Raw genomic sequence first — 26,885 nt, forward strand, 5'->3', positions numbered from 1 at the left:
ACACTATGTCAGCCCTCTGAATGCAACGTGGTGTTCAGGGTCCTCATACATCTACAGAAACATCGCAGCAGCCCACGCAAAACCATTGCGAGGGTGTTGTATCACAGATTTATAGGAACAGGTCATAAGCCTCTACGACGGCATTCTGGGGTCGTCGTATCTCACAGATTTATAGGAAGAGTGTATCAGCAACGCGGGGGAGTTGGTACCTCGTAGATGTGCCGGACCTGTGGGCCAATGTCCTCCTCCTTAACGGGCTTATCCTTGGGCTCCCAGCGGGGGAAAGGCAGGATGATCTGAGCCGGGTGCGACACCCTAGGAAAAGCCAGTCAGCGTGTAAGAACATCAGGCCGCTCGAGCGCCAAACACAACTAGCCCGCACCACCCCCTCGCTCCCCTACCAGGCAAACCGCTCAACGTGTTTGTCTCCATGCGCTACGACCCCCGGGCCATGGGGTAACACAGAGCATCTGTGTCCGAGACTTTGAAGTGAAAGTGTTTGTTTCCCCGCGTTCATTCGGTTAGGTTTCAGCCGCCTCCAATAGGGAGAACACTAGCTGGGTTCGTGTTAGCTCATGTGTTGACAATTAGCTATGCTCTATTCTTAGAAACGCATGGTCGTCTTTGGCGGGGCTGCTAACGATGAGCTGTTCTGGGCCCTATGACAACGCGCTGTCCTGGGCCTTATGACGCTCCTTATGAAAACACATTTTCTACAGGCACAGGCACTTGTGCAGTGTGACACACATGCTGCGCTAGGAATGATGAGAATTCTGAAAAACAATTCTTTTTTCTATCACAATTACCCACAAATGAATTTGACTCCTCCTCAAAATTAATCCTTAGCGACAGATTTATAAGGATTGTGTCGGTTTGCCACCTGTGACCCTGGCCAAGGAGTCCAGGGGCTTTAACATAATGAATCAATCAAAGATCGATGAGCAACGAGATTCATGGGAAAAACCAAAGACCTTGTACTCACCCACGTATATCAACTTGTGCCTTTGCCAAGATATTCAGCACCAGGCTCACTGGGTTGCTCTTTGAGTTGTCTTTGTTGGAGCTATGAAAACAGAAACAAGGATTAATCACATGTGTAACCAAGATATCTTCAGGCAATGTGAAAAATGTATTTGTTTTGTCAGTTTTTTTGAGCAGGAAAGGGTCAGGGGGTACAAAGACAACAGTTATCATTGTTTCATAAAGACATAACTTTCAAAAGACATTTTTATGAAATCATGAGAAATAAACTTGGTGTTAATTGAATGTAAAAATAAAATAGTTTGATTCAAATTCATGCTATATTGTGGATGTGTTATTATCCTGCAAATATTAAAGCAGTTATTCAACAGATTGTTGGGCTTGCCAGCTCCTGAAATTTAAACAATTCCCTCCTGTTGCATTTGAAGAGATGGTAGGGTCATCCATTCATCTCAACACTTTGTCAGGGCTCATCTTAAAAGCTGTGCTTTCACAACCATAATAAGCTGGCTAAACAACAGGCAATGTAGATATGCATTTATATAGCGCTTGTCTAGCCAGTCAAAGCACTTTACAGAGATGAGGGGGAAACTCAACCATCAGCCTCAACCATCACCAATGTGTAACACCCACCAGGGTGATGCATGGCTGCCATTTCGCCCCAGAATGCTCCCCATACACCAGCTGAGGTGGAGGGGGAGAGGGCAATGTTTTTGCCAATTGAATCAGGGCATAATTAGGTGGCAGGTTGAAAAAGCCAGGTCGGCAATTTGGCCACCTACTCTTTGCGAAGCGTGTCATCTTTTAATGACCACAGTGAGTCGAGTGCCTCCTACTGCATAGTGTCCCCATCACTGTGCTGAGGCATTGGGGGTAATTTCACCAGACGAAAGATCGCCTTTACTGAACCACCATAACCACTTCCAACAGCAACTTAGTTTTCCCAGAAGTTCACCCATCCGGGTGCTAACTAAGCCCACACCCACTTGGCAGGATTAGGTTGCATGATGGTAAGGCTGCTGGCAATCAATCAATGCCCAGAAAATTGAATTGCAACATTACACGACAGTGTACTGACAACCAGACCTGGCTCAATTGTTTTGGATTCAAATACTTTTCTGAACTTTACTGAGCTTGTCTGGTGTGTCGGAACCTGTGAAATACTACATTCTGGTCCTCTTGGTCAATTGTGCCAGGCAAGATCATTTGACCCAGGTCTGTTGGCAACACATTACAGGAACACCTCAAAGTAAAAATTCAGAAGGTCAGAGACCCACCACAATGTGAGCACCCACAACAATTCAAAAACATTTCAGATGTAATGGACATGTTTTGCACATTATCTCAAGTCTTCGGAAAGTCCCTACCAGTAAACCATTGTGGAACAAACAGTGAATTAAACATTAAAGGTCCAACTAGGCGTCAACACTTTAGAGTGTGCATTTCAGACCTTGTACTCAGACCTTGTATTTTAATGCACTGAGTAACACACAGCTTAAAACATGTGGTGTAGTTGTCTGGCCAAAAAAATCCTTTTAACAAGGTGGCAAAGTTCAGGGTAGACTGTGTGGGGCAGTCCGCAGGGCAGTCGGCTGCCAACCTTATACGAGTTCCCCCATTTGGCTGGGGGTTCGATTTCCCCACCTTTCTGTTCTGTGAACTCACCTCTATCTGTAACCCTCTCTGCTTTCCCCCTCTCTGAGTATGGACTGTAATAACAATATTTTTCAGACTTCAGTTCAGTATTTAGTTTAACTATACTGCGGTTAGAAATTATACAAAATTATGCATATGTAGATAAAAAACAAATATTGCCAAATTAGAGGATTAGAGGTAGCCTCTGAGAAACAAGGAATTCAAAAAACTTTAAAAACTTTCAACTTCAGGGAGTTAAAGCTGCACAGCACAGTGAAATGTAATACAAAGCACTGAATCATTACCATGGATTCATTTACACAAAAACAATGCATGAAATACACATGTAGGTCCCCTGAATGACGCCTGAAACATCAGATAATGGGACAGTTTCTGTCAGCAGGGCTCCCCTCCCCTGAGTCACACGGCTCGCAGACCCAACGCCGCTCTAACCCTGGGGACATGAAAGACACAACATCGCCCTCCGCGCTTGACAACATCTTGGCCCCACACCTGGATTCTATCTGCGGGAGACTCTTTCTTTTTCGGTGTAAAATCAATATCGTCGGAACATGTGGCCGACATTAGGCACCTGGAAAAATTTACACTCGGGCATTCCCCTCCATACCTCGCGAGTGAGCTCACGGCGTGCGGCGGAGAGGAAGCGCCTCTCGCACTCGCCCTTACGCCGAGAGTCCGCTATTCAATCCGCCGTCGGAGCCGGGAGGGGGGGTTGGCTGAATGGGAGCCGCACGTACGCGCGAGGGAGGCCGTGTTCTCTTCGAGCCGTGTCAGTGTCCTCCCTACGAGGACTGAGAGCCTCTGAGAGCGTTTCCGCCTGGCCATTAATCACATTAGCTGGCCACGGATCACAAACGCACAGCTAATACTACAAAGGATCAACGTCTTTGTTAAAACAACACGTCTCTGCTCCCTCGCCCGACCCCGTGGTCTTGGAGGGGATTTGGACCCATTGATTAAAAGCTGCAGGACATTGGCTCTTCTTCCAGTGCTCGGTTCCTCTGTGTGTCTCCTGGCTGGCGGATGCCCCGAGGGCTTAAAGAAAACATCCCTTCCCAGAAACATCCTCCTGCCATGTGTTTATGCTTGTGCACTCCATGACCAGGCCCAATTACGAAAAAAAAGCAATTATGATGCAAATTATGGACTTCAAGAACCTCTGGGAACGCTTTACACTGTTTCAAATCCATAGTGATATGTAAACTCATGCTAAACATATTTTGTTTCCATGCCTACAGACATGCATATGCCCTTATCTCTGTCTCAGCTGGTCGGAGGAACAGACTGCTTGCTTTTTCGGGTAAACGTCACAAGGAAATATAACATATGGCGCTGCTTGGCTGTTTTCAAATTAGGCTTTCACCCTAAATCACTGGCCTTCAGCCTGAACCAAAAACAGCATCGCTGACGTCGATCATGTCTCGATATAGACACACAACATTACCTTCCTGTTTTTGTAGTTTTTTAAAATTATTATCTACGCCCAGGGCAAAGGGCAAGGAGAAAATGCCACAGTTATAGAAGCTGGGCCCATTTCCTCAGCCCAACATGTCTTACAGTACCATGTTTTGGTTCCCTGTTTTATATTACTGTCTCCATTTCTACCATGAGTGTCAGGCGAAAATCACTGAAAAAATATTAATCAAAATGGCGCTCACCACAGACTGGCTGGAACTGTTACTCAGGCAGCAGCAGACCACTGAAAACCTCCAATGCTGATGAACTTACCAGGACACCACGGCTAAAGCGCCAGCATCATTAACAGCCAGTGTAACGCCAGCCAGCTTGGAAACCTATACTTCCAAAAAAATATGGCGTATGCTGTGTTCCCGGCGATGGATGAGAAGAACGTTAAAGACCGGACAAGCTATCCAGCAGGATGATGGGGAGGCGCTGACACGGCCTTGGCCGGGGTGCTCACAAGGACATTCAGAGTGTGTGTAGGGTTGGGGAAGGGGCCTCTTTCCCTCTCACCTCTGGATTTGTAGGTCGAAGCCGAGGTGGGGGCCCACCTCCTCCAGCCTCTGAACAGAAAAGCGAAGGCCCACCGACAGCTGGTGGAGTGGTGGAGAAACAGAAAGAGAGAGAGAGAGAGATAAATATGTTTTGGCCTGTCACAACCTGAGGGACAGTGAGTATACATTTAACAAGCAAAGAGACAATGATACATTTCATATCACATAGTAGGTCATAGTTAATGTCATATTAGTGTAACTTATGTTGTTATTTTTGACACTGCTTGTTCTTGGTGTTATGTTGTCATCACAACACTTCGGCAATATATATTTTGTAATACAGTATGTTGTGCCAATAAAGCATTTGAATTTTAATTTAAAAAGAGAAACAGAAAGAGAGAGAAAGAGAGAGAGAAAAAAAAATTAGTACATTTATATACCACGCTGTTGTTATGACAGTTAAGCTCCACTTGAATTTGAGAAAGGGGGAGTAGAGAGGAACACATCAAAGAGTCAGCCAGTGACATCTGCAAGCGGTCAGAACAGGAGAACAACGTGCCCCCACTCCCACTCTAGCATCCAGCGCCAAACACAGTAGTCACATGGTTCCCTCCTCCCTCAGTGAACACAACTGGACCATCATGTTTGCCACCCCCTCCTCCCACCCCGCTAGCCACAAAACTGTAGTTCTGATGAGACAACAGAGGACCCTTTGGGTCTTAATTCCACATCATTTAAAATGAAGGACGCCCGCTCCCCCCTTTAAATGTAGGCAATCATTAAGACCCTCAAAGAAACCAAGCAAGACTTTTTGTCTTGTGTGCCTGTACAATTTCATAACACCGCAGACCAAAAAACAGGGTTTCCTAGGTGCCTCTCTAACACAGACCATATGGGGTAGTTAACTATTTTTCATCTGATAATGAGATTCAGTGGTATCTAATGAACAACAGGTACAGATATTGAGCTGGAGCCGTCAAATTAGGAACCCGTTCGGGAACCGTGCAGCAACTACAAAGTCACTTTATTACAAATTGGTTTGAGTAACAAGTGCTGTAAAACTTTTAAGAGAAAGCCCAATTATAAGGGTCTCTTGTGGTTTTAGTCTTTGTGAGTGTATGCATCGCAAATGCTATGAACTCAAATTCAGAATATTTCGGGAAAGAAAAAAATAAAAATAATAATTGCTTTAGAGCGCAACAGGTATTTCGTCCAAGAAGCTCAAGAATTCTTTTGCACAACATTCACAAATTTACCCTGGAGCCCTCGATGTTCCAGTCAGCCTCCACATTTCCAGTCAGCCTCTTCCCTCCGGATGGCCGAAGAGAAAAGGAATTGTAATGGCTCAGAGACTACCTTGATGACCTTTCCTAGGGCGATTAAAGTAGCACACATGTCCGCTCTGCTGCCAGAGTCCTGGTCTGCACGCCAGTGACCGATGATATCCACACTGCTGTGCAGCTGCTGACTGTGGGAGCGAGAGACGTGTGAAGAGAGAGCTACTGACCCTGTGAACGGCCCTGCCGTGTCAGAGACACTAACCGGCACCGGCAGCAGCGTCAGTCCTGCTCTGCACTGGCCCACTCGCTTTTCCCTGACCCATTCTCTAAGCTATGCCCTCACTCTCTCTATAAGCTGCTCCCTCATTCACTCTATGAGCTGCTCCCTCATTCACTATAGGCTGCTCCCTCATTCACTCTATGAGCTGCTCCATCACTCACTCTATGAGCTGCTCCCTCATTCTCTATAGGCTGCTCCCTCATTCACTCTATAGGCTGCTCCCTCAGTCACACTATGAGCTGCTCTTTAATCTACTCTGTGAGCTGCTCAGATCCTCAGATCCACACTCACTCTGTGAGCTGCTCAGATCCACACGGTGTGAGCTGATCTCTGGTCCACTCTTCAGTATGAGCTGCACACTGAATAACACTCTTTGACTACATGGCCACAGACAAAGGGGCATTTCTCCATCCCAAGTGCGGCCCTGACTGAGTTATGAGCTCACTCGGACACATCGGCTGCCCGACCGCCCCGTCAGCAAAGCAGACAGGCTTTACATCGCAGGACTGGCTATTTTTAAATCCTCATTCCTCACACGGACCTTTCTTTAGACTACAGAAACCCAGGGGGATGCTTTTTTCACCGCAATAAAACTTAAACCTGTAGAAAAGGGCCTCACGTCTGCCCAGCCGGCACAGAGGAATGGTCATAAAAACCATGTCTAATATTTAATAACTCCTGACCATGTGACTCGGAAAAGCCTAGACTGATGTGTAGGGAGCTCTGCCCCCAGCTGGTACTGATTTCTGTCTCTGTACACTGAAGTATTATTAAGAGGGTGCCTGCATGCATTTCTGTGCCAGCAATGATAGATATATTGAATCAATTTTCTATTGACTACCAGAATTTTTCTATTATTATTATTTTTTTTTTCCCTGGGTTCTTTGAGGTAGAGGAATTCTCTGTAGATTATTCTCAGGAAAGAACAGCTACCACACTTGGCAGACTCTACACTGATGAGTAAAACAAGCTTGAAGTCTTATTTTTTCTAACAAAGTTTCTTCCCCAGGTGATATGACAGAACCATCAAAGTTGTCTTTTTATTCCCAAAGGTTGGTTGGATGTTTCCACTAAATTCTTATACGGCATGCTGATTTTGCGTTAAATTCCTGACGCCAGACTGGGAGCGAGGGGGATTGGGGGGGGGGGGGGGGGGGGGTAGGATTGTCGCTACGTTGTCCTCTCTCTCTGCCCAAGTTAATTCACTCCATCTTGTATTAACCCCTTCTGACGCGGGTCTGCCCAGACCACATCTACAATCTGGAAGATGTTAGTGCGTTGATTATCATCCCTCTGTTCATTATCCTGCCAAATCCCTTTAAAAGCCATCAGTAACTGTACAGCAACATTCCTTTTAATTACATCAAAGCGCAATCCAATATGCTCCGTTAGGCGGAAAACTGCACTCTGACTCACGCTTCTCTTTGTTGATGCTCCTTTGACGAGAAACGGACCATGTTTTTTTGACCCTCCTGTTTACAAGCCACTCTACAGATTTTAAAGTGAGCCCTGCGAAATGCATTCGACTTGATTTACTACCTCCCTGAAACCTGTTGCACTTTAACCATGTGCATGACGTAGCACGACCCCAACTATCAATCTTTCAGTCAAGCTCCGTTAAATATTACTGCAGTGTTTCTCTTGTGTTTGACTTGAACGAGGAACTGTTACAGTTACAGGAACTGGGACGATGAATTTCAAGGAGCAAACTTGTCCAGAAAGTGTCAACGCTGCCGTGCAAATTGGCCTGCTCCTGAGCCAACCCCTATAAAAAACGACACTGAGTTAGGGGAATGGGGGGATATGTAATCCCCCCCTAAACCCTCACCCTGTACACCCCCTAATTACACATACATTACAATTGGATTCTCCTGACTCGACAAACACCGCGGTGAAAAATGAGCAGACTCTCATAAACGACAGGGACAGCAAGAGTTGTTTTTGGATGATGAAACAATTGATTCCTGGACGGCTGGTGAGGGGAGGCTACAGGACGGAAGCTGTTCGCCGTGCCAGAGACGCGGTGCAGCTGCGCCGAGTTCCTGGAATGTCAGAAATGTCACAGGAGTGGAACTCTGGACCTTAATGCTAAACAGCCCCCCGTCGAAAAACAGCGCGGGCGTGACTCCCGCGCGTCACCTCAGATGTTCCAGGTCTCCGGCAAAGCGACCCGTGGCTTCTCAGAGAGACAGCTGGGGAGCACGGCCGGCGAACATGCCGATTACGTCCGTCGTTAAAACTGTCACGGTTTTTAAATAATGGAGCCACCGCTTTGATATACGCTTCCAGTTCTATTATACATTGCGGAGGGGAGGGAACCCTAGATCTGGATTATTAATAGAACTACGTTAAGACGGCTGGAGCTTCGTTCCTGGGCATTTTTCCAACAGTTTTGGCCCCGCGGCTCTGACAAAGAGCAGCAGATGCACTGATTAATCTGCACAGTGTCATAGCCGCACTGTCTCTGAGTGCGGCCATTACGGCTCTAATTAACGCAACGCACTGATACCCGCTGAAACAGCTGGACCTCATAAAGGCCACTGTCACTGCAATAAGATCAGAGACCCAATCGCACATTTTTTTCCCCCAGTTCTTTAAAGCAGACTAGGGACAAAAACAAACCCGGAGGCAAATGAGCTGTTTTATCTGGGCGTGAGGGAAGAGGGAAGGGAGGGAGGGGGGACACTGTTGACCAGGAAGGGATACTCTGTGATCTCGGGCCATTCATGCCGTAACCCTGCCTCTCTGTGTATTTATGCTTCTCCCAACGTGACTCCACTCCATCCTTCTTTTTGCGATTGCAGACATTTTGTTTTCCAAGCCCCGATAAGATTCTGGGTGACTGTGCTTGAAGTGTAGAATGTTGGGTACAATTGGTGAGGGGGTGTTGGGGATGAGGAGGCCGAGGGCAGTTGGGGGGTAATAGCCCTGAGCAGGGGCGCTAATATGCTAATTATCTTTGCTAATATACCGTATATTCTCACACTGTACAAGCACTGCAGGACCAAAGCGGTCTCTGAATGGGCCTGTCAACGGTGCACAGGCAGTTACTCTTCATACACAATGTCCTCACAGTTTACATTACAGAACTTTATATTCATGGTCTGCGGTGGTGAAACGCATTACATGCCATTTGCTGATGATGTTCTGGAAACATCTGGAATTATGGCGAGGCGCCTGTGTGCTCCAGCGCGAATCTCGCGTGGCCTTTCTCCATGGCGGCGAGGACAGAGGGTTTGCAGGCCTGCAGTTCCCAAACCCCAAAAGCGTATTTATCAGAACGGTGTGCTACATGACTCTCACAAGAAACAGCCTGTGCAGCCTATAGCCAAGTGGCTGAGTTGCTTGACTCGGACCCAGAAGGCTGACGGTTCAAACCCCAGCATAATCGCAATAAGAGGCAGTGCAGCCCTTAGCCTCACATTGCTCTAGGAGGTGATCGGCCCCTGCTTAGTCAAATCAACTGTCAGTCGCTTTGGATAAAAGAGCCAGCTGAAAATGTTTTATGTAAATAAATGCCTTGGGGAGTGAAACCTATTCCTTCCACCAGGGGGAGCAGCGCGTTGGCCTCAAACTGCAGCTCATTTGCGCAAATGGCGGGAGTTGGAAGGGCCCTCGCTCAATTACCAAAGCCTGCACTTCCTGAACGTGCCTCTCGAAGGCCGTGGAGGCTTTTCCATAGGCCCGTCTGCTGCGGGCTCTCTGGCTGACCCCCTCTCTGCTCCCGCGGGGCATTCCGGGCGCATAGCGGAGGATACTCCGAACGCCCTGACGGTATTGATCTGCGGACACTAAGCGATCCGTCACTGACAGCCTCTATTGCCCCTAATGTATCCCGTTACAGGCCCTGTTTCCTGTTTGGAGAGAAAGGGAAGGGGGGGAGCTGTTTTCACGCGACACCTCTCCTGCCAGCCCCTGTTGCTGAAATAGGATTAGCGGCGAGTTAAGGGGGGGGGAAGAGGTCGGGCTTCGCCCCCTTACGTTGGTTGCGGCCATCATGGGGTTCCCCAGGTCACACACCACCATCCTTGTGTCGTTCTCCATCTGGTATTCGCAGTTCAGACGCTGGACAGCCTGGAAAAGAGGGGGGGGGGGAAGGGGGATATAATGCGGTAAAATCAGCCGGCCGGTAATAATGCCATACATCACTGGGGCCCCGCACGACCCGGACCCATTCATTACCCACCACTTCCTCCTGACCAAACAATGCCTGCTTCCCCTTTCCATTACGGCCACTGACTCTGTCTCCAGTGACTGCTAATGCACCCCCTGTAAATCATATTAGGACATCCTCTCAGCAAGGCAGATTCCATCTGATATATAATAATTGTATTTAAAAAAAGTTTGCTAAATTATACATGCAAGAGATAGGGAGAGAATGCTAATGTCGCAAGGTAAAAGCCAAAATGTTGAATTAGTAACAAAGTGCTTCCTTTTAAGATAGATAATATAAAGCACCTGTATATCTGGCATTTCTCCTCTGAAAATAAAGGAAGAAATAAAGAGTTGGAGTCATGACAAAGCTGGAGTTGGAGTCATGACAAAGTTATCATGACAAGGTTCGGTGAAATAAATGGTATGTTCTTAGCCAGAAATTTGTTTTAGCGCAAAATTAAATTTTCTACATTAATCAAGGAAACTAAACAAGAAGTTTAAAGATGTAAAAATTCATTCATTCAGGCTGGTCAAATGTGTAGACAATGATATAAACCACAAACATATAATAGAACAGGTAATCCAAATTAACGTTAATGGAAGATTTCTATCCGCCTGTCTGTTGCGATGTATAGTAACATTGCTAACATGGTAAACATGTTACGCAAAAAGTAGAAACCCTAGTTTAGAACATTGGTGCTGTTTTCCTGACTGGTACGATAGGAGCTTGACTCCAATATCGTGGAAAATGTCTGATTTCGGGCTGCGGCTCGTCTGAGGGTTGTTTGGCTTGAAACATGCCCCCGCTAGTTAGACAGTCCGACTCTGCTCGGTGATCTAATTCCACGGTGTTTGAGACTGTGCAGACGGCCCCGCGGGGTGACAAAACGACAGACAAGGAAAGGAGTATCCCGACCGAAAAGGGAAAAGGGGCCATTTACCATTAGATATCTACCCTGCTTCGAGGGAAGACTGAGAACTCGAGGAAACATTTCCACTTGGGGACCTGGCACACTGACGGGAAGCCCCGAATCTTTACATTCTGTTCCACGGCAAAATAAACAGTTTAATTCAAAGCAGGGGGAGCCAAAATGAGGGGAGAGATGTTGCAATCAAGAGCCCATTAACATGCTCCTCTGTATTCGCTTTGGAAGACGCTGAGATCACTAATAGCCTCGCATTAATTTTTCATACCGACATTGTTTTATGTCTTTATGACTTACTGATGGACTAAATGTCTGACGGAGAGGGTGTAGGAGGAGTGCTTTAGGAGTTACTGCTAATGTTGAGTTTGAGGCTGAGAGTAAGGCTTCTGGAGTTGATCATAATTTGGGTTGGATGTGTGTGGGTAGTAGGGGGGGGGGTTACTTAAGCCACTGTATGGGTGATGGTCACCTGGTCAGTACAGAATGTACATACCCTATATCATTTTGGGACTGTCAGCAAACAACTATCTATGTGTGTACTGTAAGGATGATTGCTAGGAATGATTACTAGAATGACCACTATTATATCATTGGCCCCTATTATGGCGGGTAGTCAGTGGAAAACAATGAGCCAACTGACTGGCTTAAAGCGTGTTGTTTTTCTTATTGCTGGCATATGGCTCTTGCCAACCGATATATTTGGGTTTATTATGGGTTAATTCTTAGGTTTACGTTTGAAATTCAATATCAGAATTTTGCATGACCCATACAGTCAAACATACACCAAAATTAGTCTCCTTCATGAACCCCCCCCCCCCCCCCCCCCCCCCGTCCCCACTGCCTAGCTCTTCAGATTCATTTGTTTGAATTCAAAACCCACTGGGGCACATATGGTTAAACATCGAATGTCTCTGTTTAATGAAACTCTGTGAGAGTGATGAGCAGAATACTGTGCACACTTTCACCTTCTCTAGTTAGTCTAGGCCAGTGAATGACGGATGATGACCTGCGGGCTACAGTAGCGATCAGCGCTCATGAGCTACATCGATCAGGTGACCAGGAGGTCTTGTTGTTCATGTTTTCACCTCTCGCCGGCGCTCCACCCCGATGTAATCGGCCTCTGGAGGGATGAGCACGTGCAGCTCCGCCTCGTACGCTCCTTCGCCCAGGTTTGCCGCGTTGATGGTCAGCATGACGGGGTTGTCGTCTCCGATGACCAGCTGCTCTCGGTCCCTGCGGAGACGGAGCAGCGAAAACATTGATCCTTGCCTTTCTCACCGTTGTCCATAGGGCAGGGAATACACCAAGCCTTCCCCGACTACGTTTTGCAGTGGTCAGGAGTGATCTGTCCTAACTCTCCAACAAAGTGTTAACATTGCCCCAACGGTCACCTCATCTTTTGCATCTATTTGCCTTCTTTGTCTCAGCCAACACAAGTTGCCATTTAGCCTATTGCCTAGTAAATTGGGCATGGGGTGTTGGGTTTGAGTCCCATCTCTTTTTAATCCTATTCTCTACAAAGAGAAGATATACATTTTAAGTACAATATAAAGGTTGTTGACGTGGCCAATATAGCCTAGCAGGAAACACAAGAAAACTCTGCTCTCGACTCGTAAGAGAACACACAGACCTCTGTGTGACTGCACGAGGCTGGTCTGTAAGCACTCAGTCAAGCCCTGCTCACAGGCACATTGCACAAAACATCGTGCTATAGTACACTTCAAATGCAGGCACAGTATAAACAATGGGCAAATGTAACTTTCCCCCCAGAATCGCCGAGGAGAGGACAGAAGTTTCCTTTGTTTCGTACTGTTGAACTAGTTGCACATGTTCTTCCAAGGAAACGTATTTAAACAGAACAGCATTCGTGGAGTTTCACGCACTTTCAGTAAATGTGGGGATCGTTCGAAAAAAAACCTGCTCTCAAATTTGACATACTGTACAGAGTTTCTATTGAAATGTCACATCTTTCATGTTTCACGTCCAAGAAAGCACTGCACTGATAAATCTTTTTTTGGCTTACATTGTGGCTGACAGCCTGAGATCCGGGATGCACATGTTGTCCTCTCCGCAGTCCAGCAGAATGTAAGCCTGAGGATGACATCACATCCCCAAAGCCCCACGTCAGACCTCACTGCACAAGTACAAGGGAGTGGATCACGAGAACAAACATCTCAATACTGTTAAAAATACGAGACAAAACGTGTCCGTCTGCCCAAGGCTTTGAACCGTGACCTTCACAGGCCAGCCAAGAGGACCTCTTGCCCCTTCAGGGGTGACATACCATTCTGTTACAGACATCTGATCTCTACTACAGTACTTATGTAAGCTTCCCAACATACTTCAGGTTCCATGTAGGGGAATAGTGGTCTACAGGTCTGTCAACACCAGAGGGAACTGCCATTCCAGACTGACTTATACTTCCTTCTTCAGTCTTGTGGTGACTGACAGTCTTGTGCTGACGAATGCCCTCCTCTTACCTGCTCATGGATGAAAGACTTGCCATAGTGGTCCAGGATTGGTCTGAGTGTCAGCCCAGGAAGTGGGGAAGTCTCATTCAGGCTGTAGTTCAAAGCCATGCTGATGGGACTCAGTTTGTCCCGAAACTCACTCTCCTCCTGCAGACAGGAAGACAAAGTTTCTGTTGAGAAAAGCCAACACTCAAAACAGTCTATTACCAGCTTTAGTTATTATTTCTGTGTTTAATGTATGGATATCAAGATATGGTTTGGACATTACTGTGTTATCCCTGATCCTATAACAGATAAATCTGTTACCTAGCCTCCCCATAAGATCTTTCCTGGCTTGCTCATGGCCTTGGACATGGGAAACAATCTGGGCGTTATGCTAACATGGCTGGTATGCTGTGTCATTAACAGTTATTCATTTATTTACAGTTTTCCCGCACATTGCCCAGGGAAAGTACCACTGGGAAAAGACCATTATGTGAAATATGCTGTCACAGTCAGATCGGTTCTCTTGATAGACTAATGAGCGATATTACCGTTCCGTCGAGAATTGATTTGCGTAATTAGCAATTAAAACAGCAATTCCTTGTCAAGAGATGTCCCTCTGGAGAAAGCCCGTTAATTCTCTTAAAATACTAATTTTTAATCACAAAATGTTGTTGTGCTTATTTGTCATTGTTTCCTGCTGTGATTATTTTCATCAGAGGAATTTCCAAATAAACACATCAAGCTCCCTAAAGCCTGAATTATATTACTACTTAATTGTATGAATTATACTACTTCCCAACAGAGTTAGATATTTTATTCTATTATATAATACATTGGTAAATTGTCACGTTCCTATACCCTAATGAGCAAATTACTCCAGTGTAAAGTAATACTTGGCAGAAGAATATGACATTAACATGCATTCTAAAATATAAGGTGCGTGTACACAACCAACATACACAGCATGAATAAATTGCTTCCATATGCACACACAATTCCTTGTAGAATATACAGAATTACTGTTGGGTGATATGGCTTCAAATTATCTAATTATATGTTTCTATATTTTTTCTGATGTTTGGGCTGTACCCAAAATTTACCTCCATGTACACTCAGTGAGCACTTTATTAGGTATTTATTAGGCTTAGTTCTTAGACTTATTAAGTCTATTAAGGCTGTAGCCTATCCACTTAGACGCATTGTGCGATGCTCTTCTGCATACCACTGTTGTAATGTGTGGTTATCTACGTAACTGTCACCTTCAGCGTTGACCAGTCTGGCCATTCTCCTCTGACATCTCTCTTTAACAAGCCGTTTCTAGCACACAAAACTGCTGCTCACTGGTTATTTTTGTTTTTTTGTACAATTCTCTGCAACTCAACTCTAGAGATTGTTGTCTGTTGTTCTGAGATATTCAAACCACCCTGTCTTGCAGCAAAATCATTCCATGGTCAAAGTCACTTAAATCACAGTTTTTCCCCATTCTGATGGTTGATGTGAACATTAACTGAAACTCTTTATCCACATCTGCATGATTTTATGCATTGCACTACTGCCACAAGATTGGCTGATTAGATAATCACATGAATAAGTATGTGTACAGGCGTTCCTAATAAAGTGAGGAGTAAGTGTATATTGTGTGCAATTACTGTGAAATAATTGATTATTTAAATGACCATTTATTACTTTAATCACTTGGAATATCCAATCACAGCTGTGAGCCCCATCGCTATGAAATCCTCTGTTAGTTCAGAAGGGTGCAGTCTAGCATGCATGTCCTTTAAAACAGTCACAGCCATTCTACTGGTGTGACTAATATCCTGCCAACTGAAACCCCCTATCCCTGGTCAACTGTGTGATGCACAGTGAGACTTGAGGCCCAGCTGCCCAGGCACAGTCAGCCTTTCATTTCATTCTGTGGGGCACGTCATTGCACTGAGAACCAGTGCTTTTGCTGCATATGCAACCTGACAGCAACAGGACAATTGAGTCACTTGCAAACTAGGCGTCCTGTAGCGTAGTGGTTAAGGTAAATGACTGGGACGGGCAAGGTTTGTGGTTTGAATCCCAGTGTAGCCACAATAAAATCCGCACAGCCGCTGGGCCCTTGAGCAAGGCCCTTAACCCTGCATTGCTCCAGGGGAGGATTGTCACCTGCTTAGTCTAATCAACTGTACGTCGCTCTGGATAAGAGCGTCTGCCAAATGCCAATAATGTAATATACTATAATGTAATGCAAACACAAGTGGTACACCAACAAGCAGCTTATTACCCACTCACCACCAGCATACTATCAATATACACTCAGTGAGCACTTTATTAAGTAGACCTGTACACCAGCTTGTTAATGCAACTAAATGCATACAAGCATGCATGGACATGGTCAAGAGGTTCAGCTGTTTTTCAGACCCAATGTCAGAATGGGGAAGAAATGTGATCTTTGTGACTTTGACCGTGGAATGTTTGTTGGTGCCAGACAGGGTGGTTTGAGTATCTCAGAAACGGCTGATCTCCTGGGATTTTCACGCATAACAGCCTCTAGAGAGGTGGTGCGAAAACAAAAAACATCCTGTGAGGAGCAGTTCTGCGGGCAAAAACGCCTTGTTAATGAGTGAGGTCAGTGGAGAAGGGCCGGACTGGTCAAAGCTGACAGGAAGGTGACAGTAACGCAAATAACCACACATTACAACAGTGGTACACAGAAGAGTATCTCTGAACACACCATGCATCAAAACCCCTCAGTGCATAGGCAGAAGACCAATAAGTGTAAATAATACTAAATAAATACCTAAAACCTGCTCACTGTCCCTATTTCTCATTAAAAACAGTCAATTGGCCTGAAAAAAAAGGGTGACTTTTGCAGAGGATAGAATGTGTTAGACTCACTCTGAGATACACAGTAAAACTCTGGCAAGTTTGACTCTTCCTCTTGTCGATGACGAGGGTCCAATGGTGCTGGTGCTGGTGAGTGTCCAGGAAGAGGACCCTCTTAATGGCCCCTTTCTGCTTCAGCCAGTCCAGTTGCAGCTCTGCATTGAGGGCTGGGGTGTGGTGGGTGGGTGGGAGGGGGGAGGGGGGAGGGGGCACATTAATCATTCTGGACTTCAGTATTTCGGGATCTACTGGGCCTAATTCAGTCTGGAGACCATGGCTGTTAAACACACAATTTAGGTTCATGGTAACGGCTTCTGGAAACAATGTATCTGCACAATAGGCACATTGATGAACGCTGCAGAGAAAACAGAAGTTCATCTGAGAGACCTAAAATACACAATCATTCCAGCATTCTGGCACGGATCCTCAGCACTCCACCCCCTCGCGGCTCACGGAGGGAACCGTTTCTGGAATTATCCCCGCCGTTTCATTAGGCACCGTAACTTCACAAATGAGCCCGGCAGACATTTTCATTGGCTGTGTGATTTACCTGCCTCTGGCACCTTCGCCCTCTGACCGTAATTAACGCAGGCCCTCCCTACGCAGATACACCGTCTCCATTTAAGGAGAAGGCCCCGTTCTCCCACAACGGGCAAATGAAGAGCAGCTGCTCACCCACTTCATCTGGAACTCCGGCTCCGATGCCCGACGCCTTAGCGCAGACCTCCGCCGTCAAGCTGCAGGGCAACAGAGGGGAGAGGGGCCGAGAGGGGCCGCTTTAAAAACACATTCGCATGTTCTTTGCATGGGAGCCGGGGGCTTCTTTCCCGCACTGTGAAAAATGTATCAACAAGCACTTAATCAACTCATAACTCTTGCCTTCAATGGAAGTAAAATTAAACTAATGTAGATGACCTCTCTGTGTACGATACAGCAGGCATGCACATAGACAAACCTGTATGATGAATACTGATATGATCACTGCTAATGTCAATACTGCATAAATGTGTAAATGCTAAGTATGGGAAATAGTGCTAGTACTAATCCTATTGATTAGAGAGTCCAAGGTCAATCCACCATTGAATCAGTTTATAATTATCATTAATGGTTCTTTCATAGAAACATCTCAGGTATGTACGAAAATAGCTATACTTGGTATATTTGTATATTTTATACATATTTATCATGTAGTTTCAATACATAAACAAAATTCTGAGATATTTCAAACATGTACATTTTAAACATAATTCCATCTTGATTTCCTCTCTGATAAATCGGTTTATCTTCCTTTCAAGTTAAATCAGCTGCCTCACACATGTTATGCCTTCTGCTCGACAATGATGCCTTTGAGCAACACTATTTCAGACAAAATTCAATAGACTGATTTGCCGTCATTCATGAAAGCGTTCACAAGAGTTTACCTCTGGAACTAAAGCAAACCACCCCAGGTAAGATGACCTGCCGCTATCAGTGACAGCTTGGAAACGCGTGACCAACGCGGGGAATCGGCTTGTGGCCCCCCACCGGCTAAGACGGGGCCCGGTTGTTGGTGTGGAGGCTGATTTATGATGGTCCGAGGGAGGACACGTGTGGCACGTTACTCCCAGTGACTGTGTGCTGGGCCCAGTGGGCTCCTGGGACTGGGAACAGGTGGGTCCGGTTAGCAAAGAACAGCGGTGGGAGCCACTTGAGTGACAGTGCAAAGGAAGGGGCGGGGCAGAGGGTGAGGAGTCAGCTCGCGACCTGTCAATTGCTCACCGTGACAAACCCACCTCCTACCGTGCTGCTCTCACAGGTTAACACTGTCCTCGAAAGGCCTTCAGCCTTCAGAAGGCATCTGAGGTGATTGTATGAGACTATATCACCCAGGAGAACATGAATCCCTTACAAATCCGCCCACTATATTACTGGGTGTATGGATACAATTACATTACAAAACATTCATTTACTGTATGCTCTTATTGAAAGAGAACATACATTAAGTGCATTCGCCGGAGTAATATGAGCAATAGGAATACGCTTGGCTAACAATATTCCCAATGCAAGCTAACTATGAACAAAGAACCAAGGTCTAATTCTTGAATACGCACATATAGCATACACAGCATGCCATAAAAACCAGGAAAGCCTAAAAATACCATAATAATTTATTGAAAGATAGAAGTGCTAATGGATGGGGATGGAAGAGGAGCCAAGATGCAGTCTAAAGGTAGTATATGTGCGTCTGCGGTGATCTGCAATCTCAACCACTATGGGAAGTAAATATGCCACTGAAATGCCGATACAGGCAGGTATTATCACTGGGGAAAGTAAACATGCAGTCAATCAAGTGGATAGCCAGTCGCTTGTCTGAAAAGGCATTTTATCAACAATTCATTTTATTTCTTCATTTCCTTATGTGTTTCTCCCAAATCCGAAATACCAGGTTGTAACTGCAGGTTTATTGAACCTCTGCAGCATCCTCTGGCAGTTTAGAAGGGCCACACTATGTGCTTCCTCTTACACGGGCCACTGATTCTTTCCATTCTGTAGAACACCAGCCGGGCTGCTGCAGTTACTGAATGTCCTGGCACAAGCAGGCTGTGGACACACTGACACAAACTGTGGACACAAACTAACCAGAGCGGTCACTATTTCGCAATGCAGGATGGGTCATCCGAAACCCACGCTTCATGGGCGATTTAACCACCAACCCATGGGACTCTAGCACTGGCAGAGTCTGATTTGAATGGCATGGCACATTAATGCACGTATAACAAGTACTTCTAAATACATAAACTGGGAGCCTACCTCAGGTTCATTTTCAAATGGACAGGCTTTGATAGTCTTGTCCCATAAAACTTACATTTGATTTAAAGCTCCACAACACACTTTATACCTTCATTCTAAAACCTGAAAAATACAAAATACCTTTACAAGTACATTTCACCTGTCTCCCACAAATGCCAGGGGCACCAAACACATGCAAACACCAAACTAGGTTAGCTCTTTAACTGCTAATCACACCACAGGGAAAAAATTAATTGAAAACACATCCATCACAACAAAGCGTATAATATGCTATTCTTGAGGCTAAATGATGTAGAATGCAGAGGGAGAAACCTCAGGCATGAATATTTAATAAAATAATTTACAAACTTTTTCTGGTAATTGCTCGTTAATGGATTCCAGGGCGGTTTAACTGCAATTCGAGTGCAGCTCTGCCCAAAACGACTTCCTGCCAAAAAAAGGGCCACTGGAGACCATGAGGTGAAGCATTTCCTCCAGCGGGATTGGGCTGTTGGGCTAGGGGGAGGTCTCTATACACAAACAGTCTCGAGACTGGTACCCCTCTCCTATCGCCTGCAACATCAGCACAGCACAGGAAATGGACTCCTATGTCGAGGACCTGCGTGATTAATTTCGCGGAATTTAATAACAGTGGCCTTTGTGGAAAAGCACATCCCATCCTGCTCTTAGGCACGATCTGTTCTAATTTTTTTAATCAGCTAAATATACTGTATGTTAATCGTTTAATCACAGCTCGTTAAATTCATAGACAACTGGCTCAGCTCTGGCTTGGTGGTACATGTCACCTATTGGTGTGATGATCTGAATTTTTAGTTGTGATGACTACATTACATGCGACATTACATACACACTGCAAAAATGCGGTCTTATCAAGTTTTTGTCTCTTTTTTCTCTCAAGTAGAAGATATTACCTTTTACGTTTTAAATGACGTTTTAAGTTACATTTTGCTTGTCAAGTGACATTGTCTTACCCCACTGGCAAATCTTGAAATGAGTTAACTGCCTCACCTGGTTGGCAATCTTTGTATTAAATGAGCAAAAAAGTAACAGAAATAAGTCTTTATACAAGACTACAAAACCTGTCACGATTTCTTGGTTTTTGCAGCCATGTTAGGTCTGTGACACAATATAACATGGCCTAACATGGCTGCAGACATTCAAGCAGACATTCATTTTCCTCAGAGTATTCCACTATCACAGTGGACCACACTCGTGAAAAGTGTTCAATGACAAGTCAACTTCTGCTGACCCCTCCAGGTGTGATTATGCATATTTAATTCACACTAATGTCTTGTTGTTATGGAGTCAAATGCCAGAGGAAATGGATTTGCAATAATGTCCTTTTTAGCAATTCCCTACTTCTTGCGCAATTAAGCCTGATCCTAGCCCCGGGGCAGACCCACAGTCCTCAAGGACAGCCCCGTTTGGCATGTACAATTAAAACATACTTCTGGGATGCGCTTAGGGGGCTGTTAGTGGCAGCCATTTTAGCCTCTCCCGAGAACCGGCCATAATGTACCCATTTCGCTGCTTAGACAAACAAGGTGGCGAAGGTACGTCATGTTGAAAAAACAGCTGAAGCTTGGTTTAGTAGGTTCACCAGTTCAGACCAGCTCCCAGCTCCCAGCTATGCTTTGAAACTGCTGGTAACTGATGAAAACTGCTCAGGCAAGCTACCAGCTCTAGCTGGTTGACCAGCTCATACCCACCAGCTCAAATTTCAAGCTGAACAACTGGCATAGCTGGAATTTACAGAAAGGCGGTCAGTAGTTCTACACTGATGAGACCGCCCCATGATAACTGGCTCCATTAATTTGTGGTCTAAATGCATAACTCTGACCGCCCGGATACAGACACTTGGCATGATTGAATCACGTCATTGTACATCACACACAAAGCAAACGCTTTTAAACAGATAAAACATTCAGGATGATGCAACTGCTAAGCTCGGTTCACTTTTCAAGTTTATTTTAATGTGCAGGACCTTTGTTTTCATAGTCTTACAGACTTGTCATTTTTTGACAGTTTGCCCAAAAAGCCCACTCTTTACCCCCATGCCAATCCTGTGGGGTTCACTGAGCACAGTCCTACACTGGTTGACCCAGACAACCACACTTCTCCTAATCGAACAATCCAAGTTTAAAACCCCAAAGCCACAAATTACACTGCTTGGGGGGGGGTGGGGTTGGGGGGTGAGAAGAGTACTATTCAAGTCTGTTATGGAGGCAACCGCATCTATGTCCATGGAGTGTGTCACTTGGCAGTCTGCAGACCATTCTGTGACCAGACCAACTGGCCAGATGAAGACCAGAAGGCCACCCTGCTGAACAAAACAGCTCAAGCTAGGTTTTGAAACAGCCGGTAGCTGGTTGACAAGTTCAGACCAGCTCCATGCTCAGCACGGTTTGATCAGCTCAAGCTACATTTTGAAACAGCTGGTAGGTTCAAGCTGGACATAGCTGGATTTTACACCAGGGCAGTCTTTCACTGCTCTCCTGACAAAAGCACACAGTAAAGCGGTTGTGTTTAATAGAGCTCAGCCCCCTTCAGCAGAGCTGTTATAAAACCCACATGGAAAACTGCAGCCAAACTGGATCTCTGAGTTGATCTGGAGCTTTAGTCTGTCCTCCACCATCACTCACTCTCATAAACACACACATTTTTACATTTTAGCCATTTACCAGACACTCTTTTCCAGAGAGACAGCTTAGGTTCTTCACATGCAGCCTATTCGTGCAGCTGAATATTTTGCTGAAGTAATTCAGGTTAAGTACCTTGCCCAGAGGTACAATGGTAGAGGCTTGCCTCCTGCAAACCTTGCAGTTGCAAATCCAGTTCCCTAACCATCATGCTACACTTTCACCATATGTGCACATATACACACATACATACAGAAACACCTATACACATACTCATCCGTTTGAATACGTGTGCATACACACATGTCCTAGCAAACACACACATACACTCACACATAGACACATCTTCTCGCAAATGCACACACAGACACACACACACTCATGCATTACACACAGCCACACAGTGCAGTCAAGTATACACACAGACATGCACTCACACATTCACACATTCAAGCACTTAAATACACTCCTGACATACACTTGCACACAGCCTCACACTCACGCATACACACAAATGCACACCAAAGGCACACAGACATACTTAAACTGGCAAACAAATTATAACAAACACAAAGTAGATATACTGTAGGCACACACATGCATGCAGACATGCAAAGTATATGTCTCAGCTGATTTGAACTCCACCATCACACAAGCCCCAACACACAGACATATGCATATGTACTCTCACAAACACACGCACATACACACACACACACCCAATCACACACACATGCACACATTCCAGCTGTTGAACACTCTCTAAGATGAGGAATCTGTGCACCAGCCCAGCAGATGGTCTTAAGCAGCAGAAATGCAGGGTATCGCCATGGTGCTAGCCCCCCATGCACTATGATTGTGTGTGTGTGTGTGTGTGTGCAGTGAGAGACTCTTAAATGCTGAATTATCAAAGGCAACCTTAAGAGATTTCCCCCCAAAAATGCAGCAATATTAACAAAATACCTTCCATTTGCAGATGATTTATAAGCCAGATGTACACTCCCAAAGTGCAGATGTGTTCTAATGAAAGCTTTCTGGAGCCTTTTCCCCCCACATACAAGAAAATCTTGTCTTTTAGGCTTTTATGCTAAATAAGACACAAATATTTCCATGAGGTGAGACAGTTTTACTTATTTCAAGACTTGCCAAAGGGGTAAGAAAATTTCACTTGTCAAGCAAAACATAACTTGAAACAAGCTACTATTTTCTTCTTGAGTGAATAAAATAAGACCTTAAGTCTTATTACAAGACTAAATTGCTTGTTAAGACTGCCTTGCCTTGCAGTGCAGGAAAGCAAGACATCTGCACATTCGGCATTTAAACAAGGCAGCCTTGATAATGTCCTTCAACCCGTCATGTCTGCGTGTAGGTCCGGGAGATATACTGGCTGCTCTCTGGCCTGGGCGAATTTGGGGAAAGTGTGAACCAATCGGTCACGCCGGAGGGCTGACAGGCCAGGGTCATGTCTCAGATGTGAAGGTGAAGCTGGCGGGGGGTGTAGGAGTGGGGTCTATGGGCCTCACCCACCCCATCATTCACTCACCAGGTCACCATGGTGTCCGACCCAGGCAGCAGGCAGCTCTTGTTTTCGGGGTTGAGGATCCTGGGAGTGAGGTGCAAGCGGGCCTCCAACGTTATCACTGGCCGAGCCCTGCGGGACGGATAACGGGGAGATTTACAGTGCAGTCCGTACGCATTTTTGCACAGAGGCACAATTTCACTTCTTCTGGCTCTGTACTCCAGTACGTTGGATTTAAAATGAAACAATTAATAGGAGGTTAAAGTGCAGTTAAAGTTATGTGTGCAGATTTGAGGCTATTTACATCCATATTGCCGATCCATACAGGAATTGCTTCTCTTTTTATACCTAGTCACTCCATTTCAGGAGACCAAAGTAATTGGACAGTTGGCTTCTCAGCTATCTGATTAGTCTGGTGGATTCAATCACTTCCTTGGTGCAGGTACAAGAAAGTTTTCAGTATCTTCACTCTGTGTACTTTGTGGACTACAGAAACGTGAGCTTGATCACTAGTTCATCTTCCGACTGTATATTACATGCACTACAATGCTAGCAACTAGAGTACTCACTGTGATAGTTTAAAAACTGCTAGCAAATGTAGTCATGGGGAAAGTACACAGAAGTACGATGCATAAACAAGCATGTTCTCTCCACAGCTTTGTGATTTCTGCATATCTGGTACAACCAGACACTTTCCCATGGATTGTTTAATTGTCAGTGATCCCATAATATACACTGATAGAAACACGCATGCTTATTCCAAACTTTGGCATTTGTCTATGACGCATGACATTTTATTGTCAAAAACAGCACAACTTAATGACTTTCAGATATTCAGATTTAAAATGATCCAAGCACAGCTTCACACAGACAGGGTGTATTGTACAGCAGAGGGCATCTGTCTGGGTCAGCCCTCCTAGGCCTTTCACACAATTGACCAAAGCAGTACTGATCTGGGCTGAAATACATTTGGATTCAGGCTACTTCATTTGGATTCGGCCTATAAATTACCCCTTTAGCATTGACCTATTTACACTACTTGTGATCAATGTTGAGATATTACCGACAAACAAGCAACACAATTATACACACGTAGCCAAGGGCATATAGAATGCAATCAAACTGCAGACTTTGTATACTGCGAGTCATAGTAGTTGTTTCATATACAAACAAAAATGAGTAACTGTGAATCTCTTCAAGATTGAAAAACTCAAGTGGGGCCTGGGCTGGCGGTAGAGGCTTGAGGTGAATTTACCATTTGAAGAAACGCAGTTTTAATACAATTAATGACGTACAATAAAAACAGTGTCATTTCATCATTTCATATGCAACACTTTACGAATAAAATATTAAATAATGTAATCCTTTCCCAGTGTTGCCTGTAATATTTTGGTCATATGCTTTGTAGAAAGAATTGAATTGAATTGAACAGGCCAGGACCTTGGTCCTGGAGACACATGGCCTGTTGGTTTTCACTGCTGCTCAGCACACAATTTATCAATGAAAGGAGTTGATTAAACACTAAACTGACCTCACTTAGTTTATTCAGTCTAAAATGGTTACCAATCTTAATGTGAAAACTAAAATCAGGACAACCCACGCTTTGGCAATCCGATTTTATCAAGCCATCCTACCTGTAAACCACTGCTTTCCCCACTCCGAAAGCGCCTACGATTAGATCTGCAGTGGGATAGAACAGGGGGTGGGGCAGTAGGGAGAGAGGGGGAGAGGGAGAGAGGGCGAGAGAGAGAGAGAGGAGGACGACATCGCATCAGCTTCAAAGCACTGCACAGCTGGGAATAATTTCGGGGTCTCCACCAATCTTCATCAAACGCAGACCTCTCACGTTTTTGTGATTTTTGCATAAACGCAAATGGCACCAGGGCCAGTGTTATAAATAACACTCTGTTTATTCAGAGTGGGGCTTGGAATAGCCTATTCTCAAATAGCCCTCTTTCCCCCTTTATAACTGACCCATAGCAGTTCATAGCAGTTCATATTCTTCTTTCTGACCCAAACGTTTTCATTTTCAGAAGTAAAACATTACTTCAGTCATGTTGGAGTTTGGTTAACAATCAATAATCATTCATACTATAGTATAGTGATACTTGATATTTTGAATATCCCAAATAAGTGGGAACTTGTCTGCTATTTTGTGAATGGAATTGGTTAATAAAGTTAAACAGTTAGTTAGACATGAAAATATCTGCATTGTTTATGCCATATTCACAATCATTCATACTCATATCCAAGCATCTACATTTTGGACCAGAGAGTGCTAAGCTTTATATGAACATGAACTGTTTGCATGGGTTTATTTGTATGACTAAACATCTTTTTCAAATTTTAAGTTCCCCAAAACAATTAAGCAATTTCTATAAATTTATATCCTTGCTTGAATGAATCATGAATTTGTGGGATTGTGGTCACAATACAACCATACTGTACAGGCCAAGCCTGTATTTATATGGAATATAAAGCAATAAATTACACAAGCACATGTTAAGAACACTGGTGCTAACAAGCCAACAAACAACCGCCAGCCTAGTCGATTACTCTATGGCAAACGAATGCTAAAATCTGAATTCGGCCAATGGCTGTTTAGAGTGGAATTATATGAAAACCAAGCTTAGGGTCAAAATCAGTTAGGTGACTGTAGCTGGTCCAGCAAAGCATCTGTCAGAGAACATAAGCTTCTCTGACAGAGAACACAGACATCATTACTACTCTTCTTCTTGTCTAAAAATGAAAACACACATTTTCTATACCACCAATCGAAGATGGCCCGGCCTGTTCCAGGATTTCACGTCACTCTAAAATGGTGCTTATATGGGCTAATTTAATCGAAGAACCCAACATCTGGATACTCCATCTGTGTGAATCAGTTGCATCTGGCATGAAAATGTGTTATAGTGAGACTAAAACATTAAACATTTTGGAGAAATCCCTCTGGGCACATACTATAACAAGGGCCCTGCAGCTAAGTAAGACCTTTGCATTTTTGGTGGTTTTGTTTTTGGGAGGTGGAGGAGCAGCTGAAAAGGGAGAGAAGGAGAGAGACGCAAAAGAGAGAGCAGTGGCTCCACAATTTTTGCCTTTAATAAACAGGCCTGTTAAAGTAATTTGGTAAAGGTGTATTCCACAAGCAAATCCTTTTACCACGTTCACTCTTGGGGCCCGGGGGAATGCAATTTGACCTAGGTCTTAAACAAAGCATTTTTGCTCTCATTCCTCTGGCATTTATCTGTCCAGCTTTTCCCCTTTCCAAAGAAATAAAAAAGTATTACTCCTAACAGACACCTCTGCAATTTTGCAATCCTGATGCCAATTTGTTGAGCTGTTTAAAAGCAATGACTGACACCTAGGTTGATCCA

General features: G+C 44.8%; 1 protein-coding gene across 1 annotated transcript in view; it reads right to left on the bottom strand.

Moving 5' to 3' along the window:
• itga8 (integrin, alpha 8) overlaps positions 1-26,885 on the bottom strand; it is a 71,273-nt gene that overhangs the window by 18,829 nt on the left and 25,559 nt on the right. Inside the window, exons 14-24 of the mRNA XM_061234969.1 lie at positions 25,146-25,191; positions 23,536-23,643; positions 17,239-17,300; positions 16,576-16,730; positions 13,714-13,851; positions 13,257-13,324; positions 12,319-12,466; positions 10,134-10,226; positions 4,612-4,691; positions 983-1,063; positions 210-315 (exon numbers count right to left, since the gene is read on the bottom strand). Coding sequence (XP_061090953.1) covers positions 210-315; positions 983-1,063; positions 4,612-4,691; positions 10,134-10,226; positions 12,319-12,466; positions 13,257-13,324; positions 13,714-13,851; positions 16,576-16,730; positions 17,239-17,300; positions 23,536-23,643; positions 25,146-25,191 — 1,085 coding nt within the window. The remainder of the gene's footprint in view (positions 1-209; positions 316-982; positions 1,064-4,611; positions 4,692-10,133; positions 10,227-12,318; positions 12,467-13,256; positions 13,325-13,713; positions 13,852-16,575; positions 16,731-17,238; positions 17,301-23,535; positions 23,644-25,145; positions 25,192-26,885) is intronic.

Source organism: Conger conger, chromosome 1 (genome assembly GCF_963514075.1).
Source record: "Conger conger chromosome 1, fConCon1.1, whole genome shotgun sequence".
Lineage (NCBI taxonomy): Eukaryota > Metazoa > Chordata > Actinopteri > Anguilliformes > Congridae > Conger > Conger conger.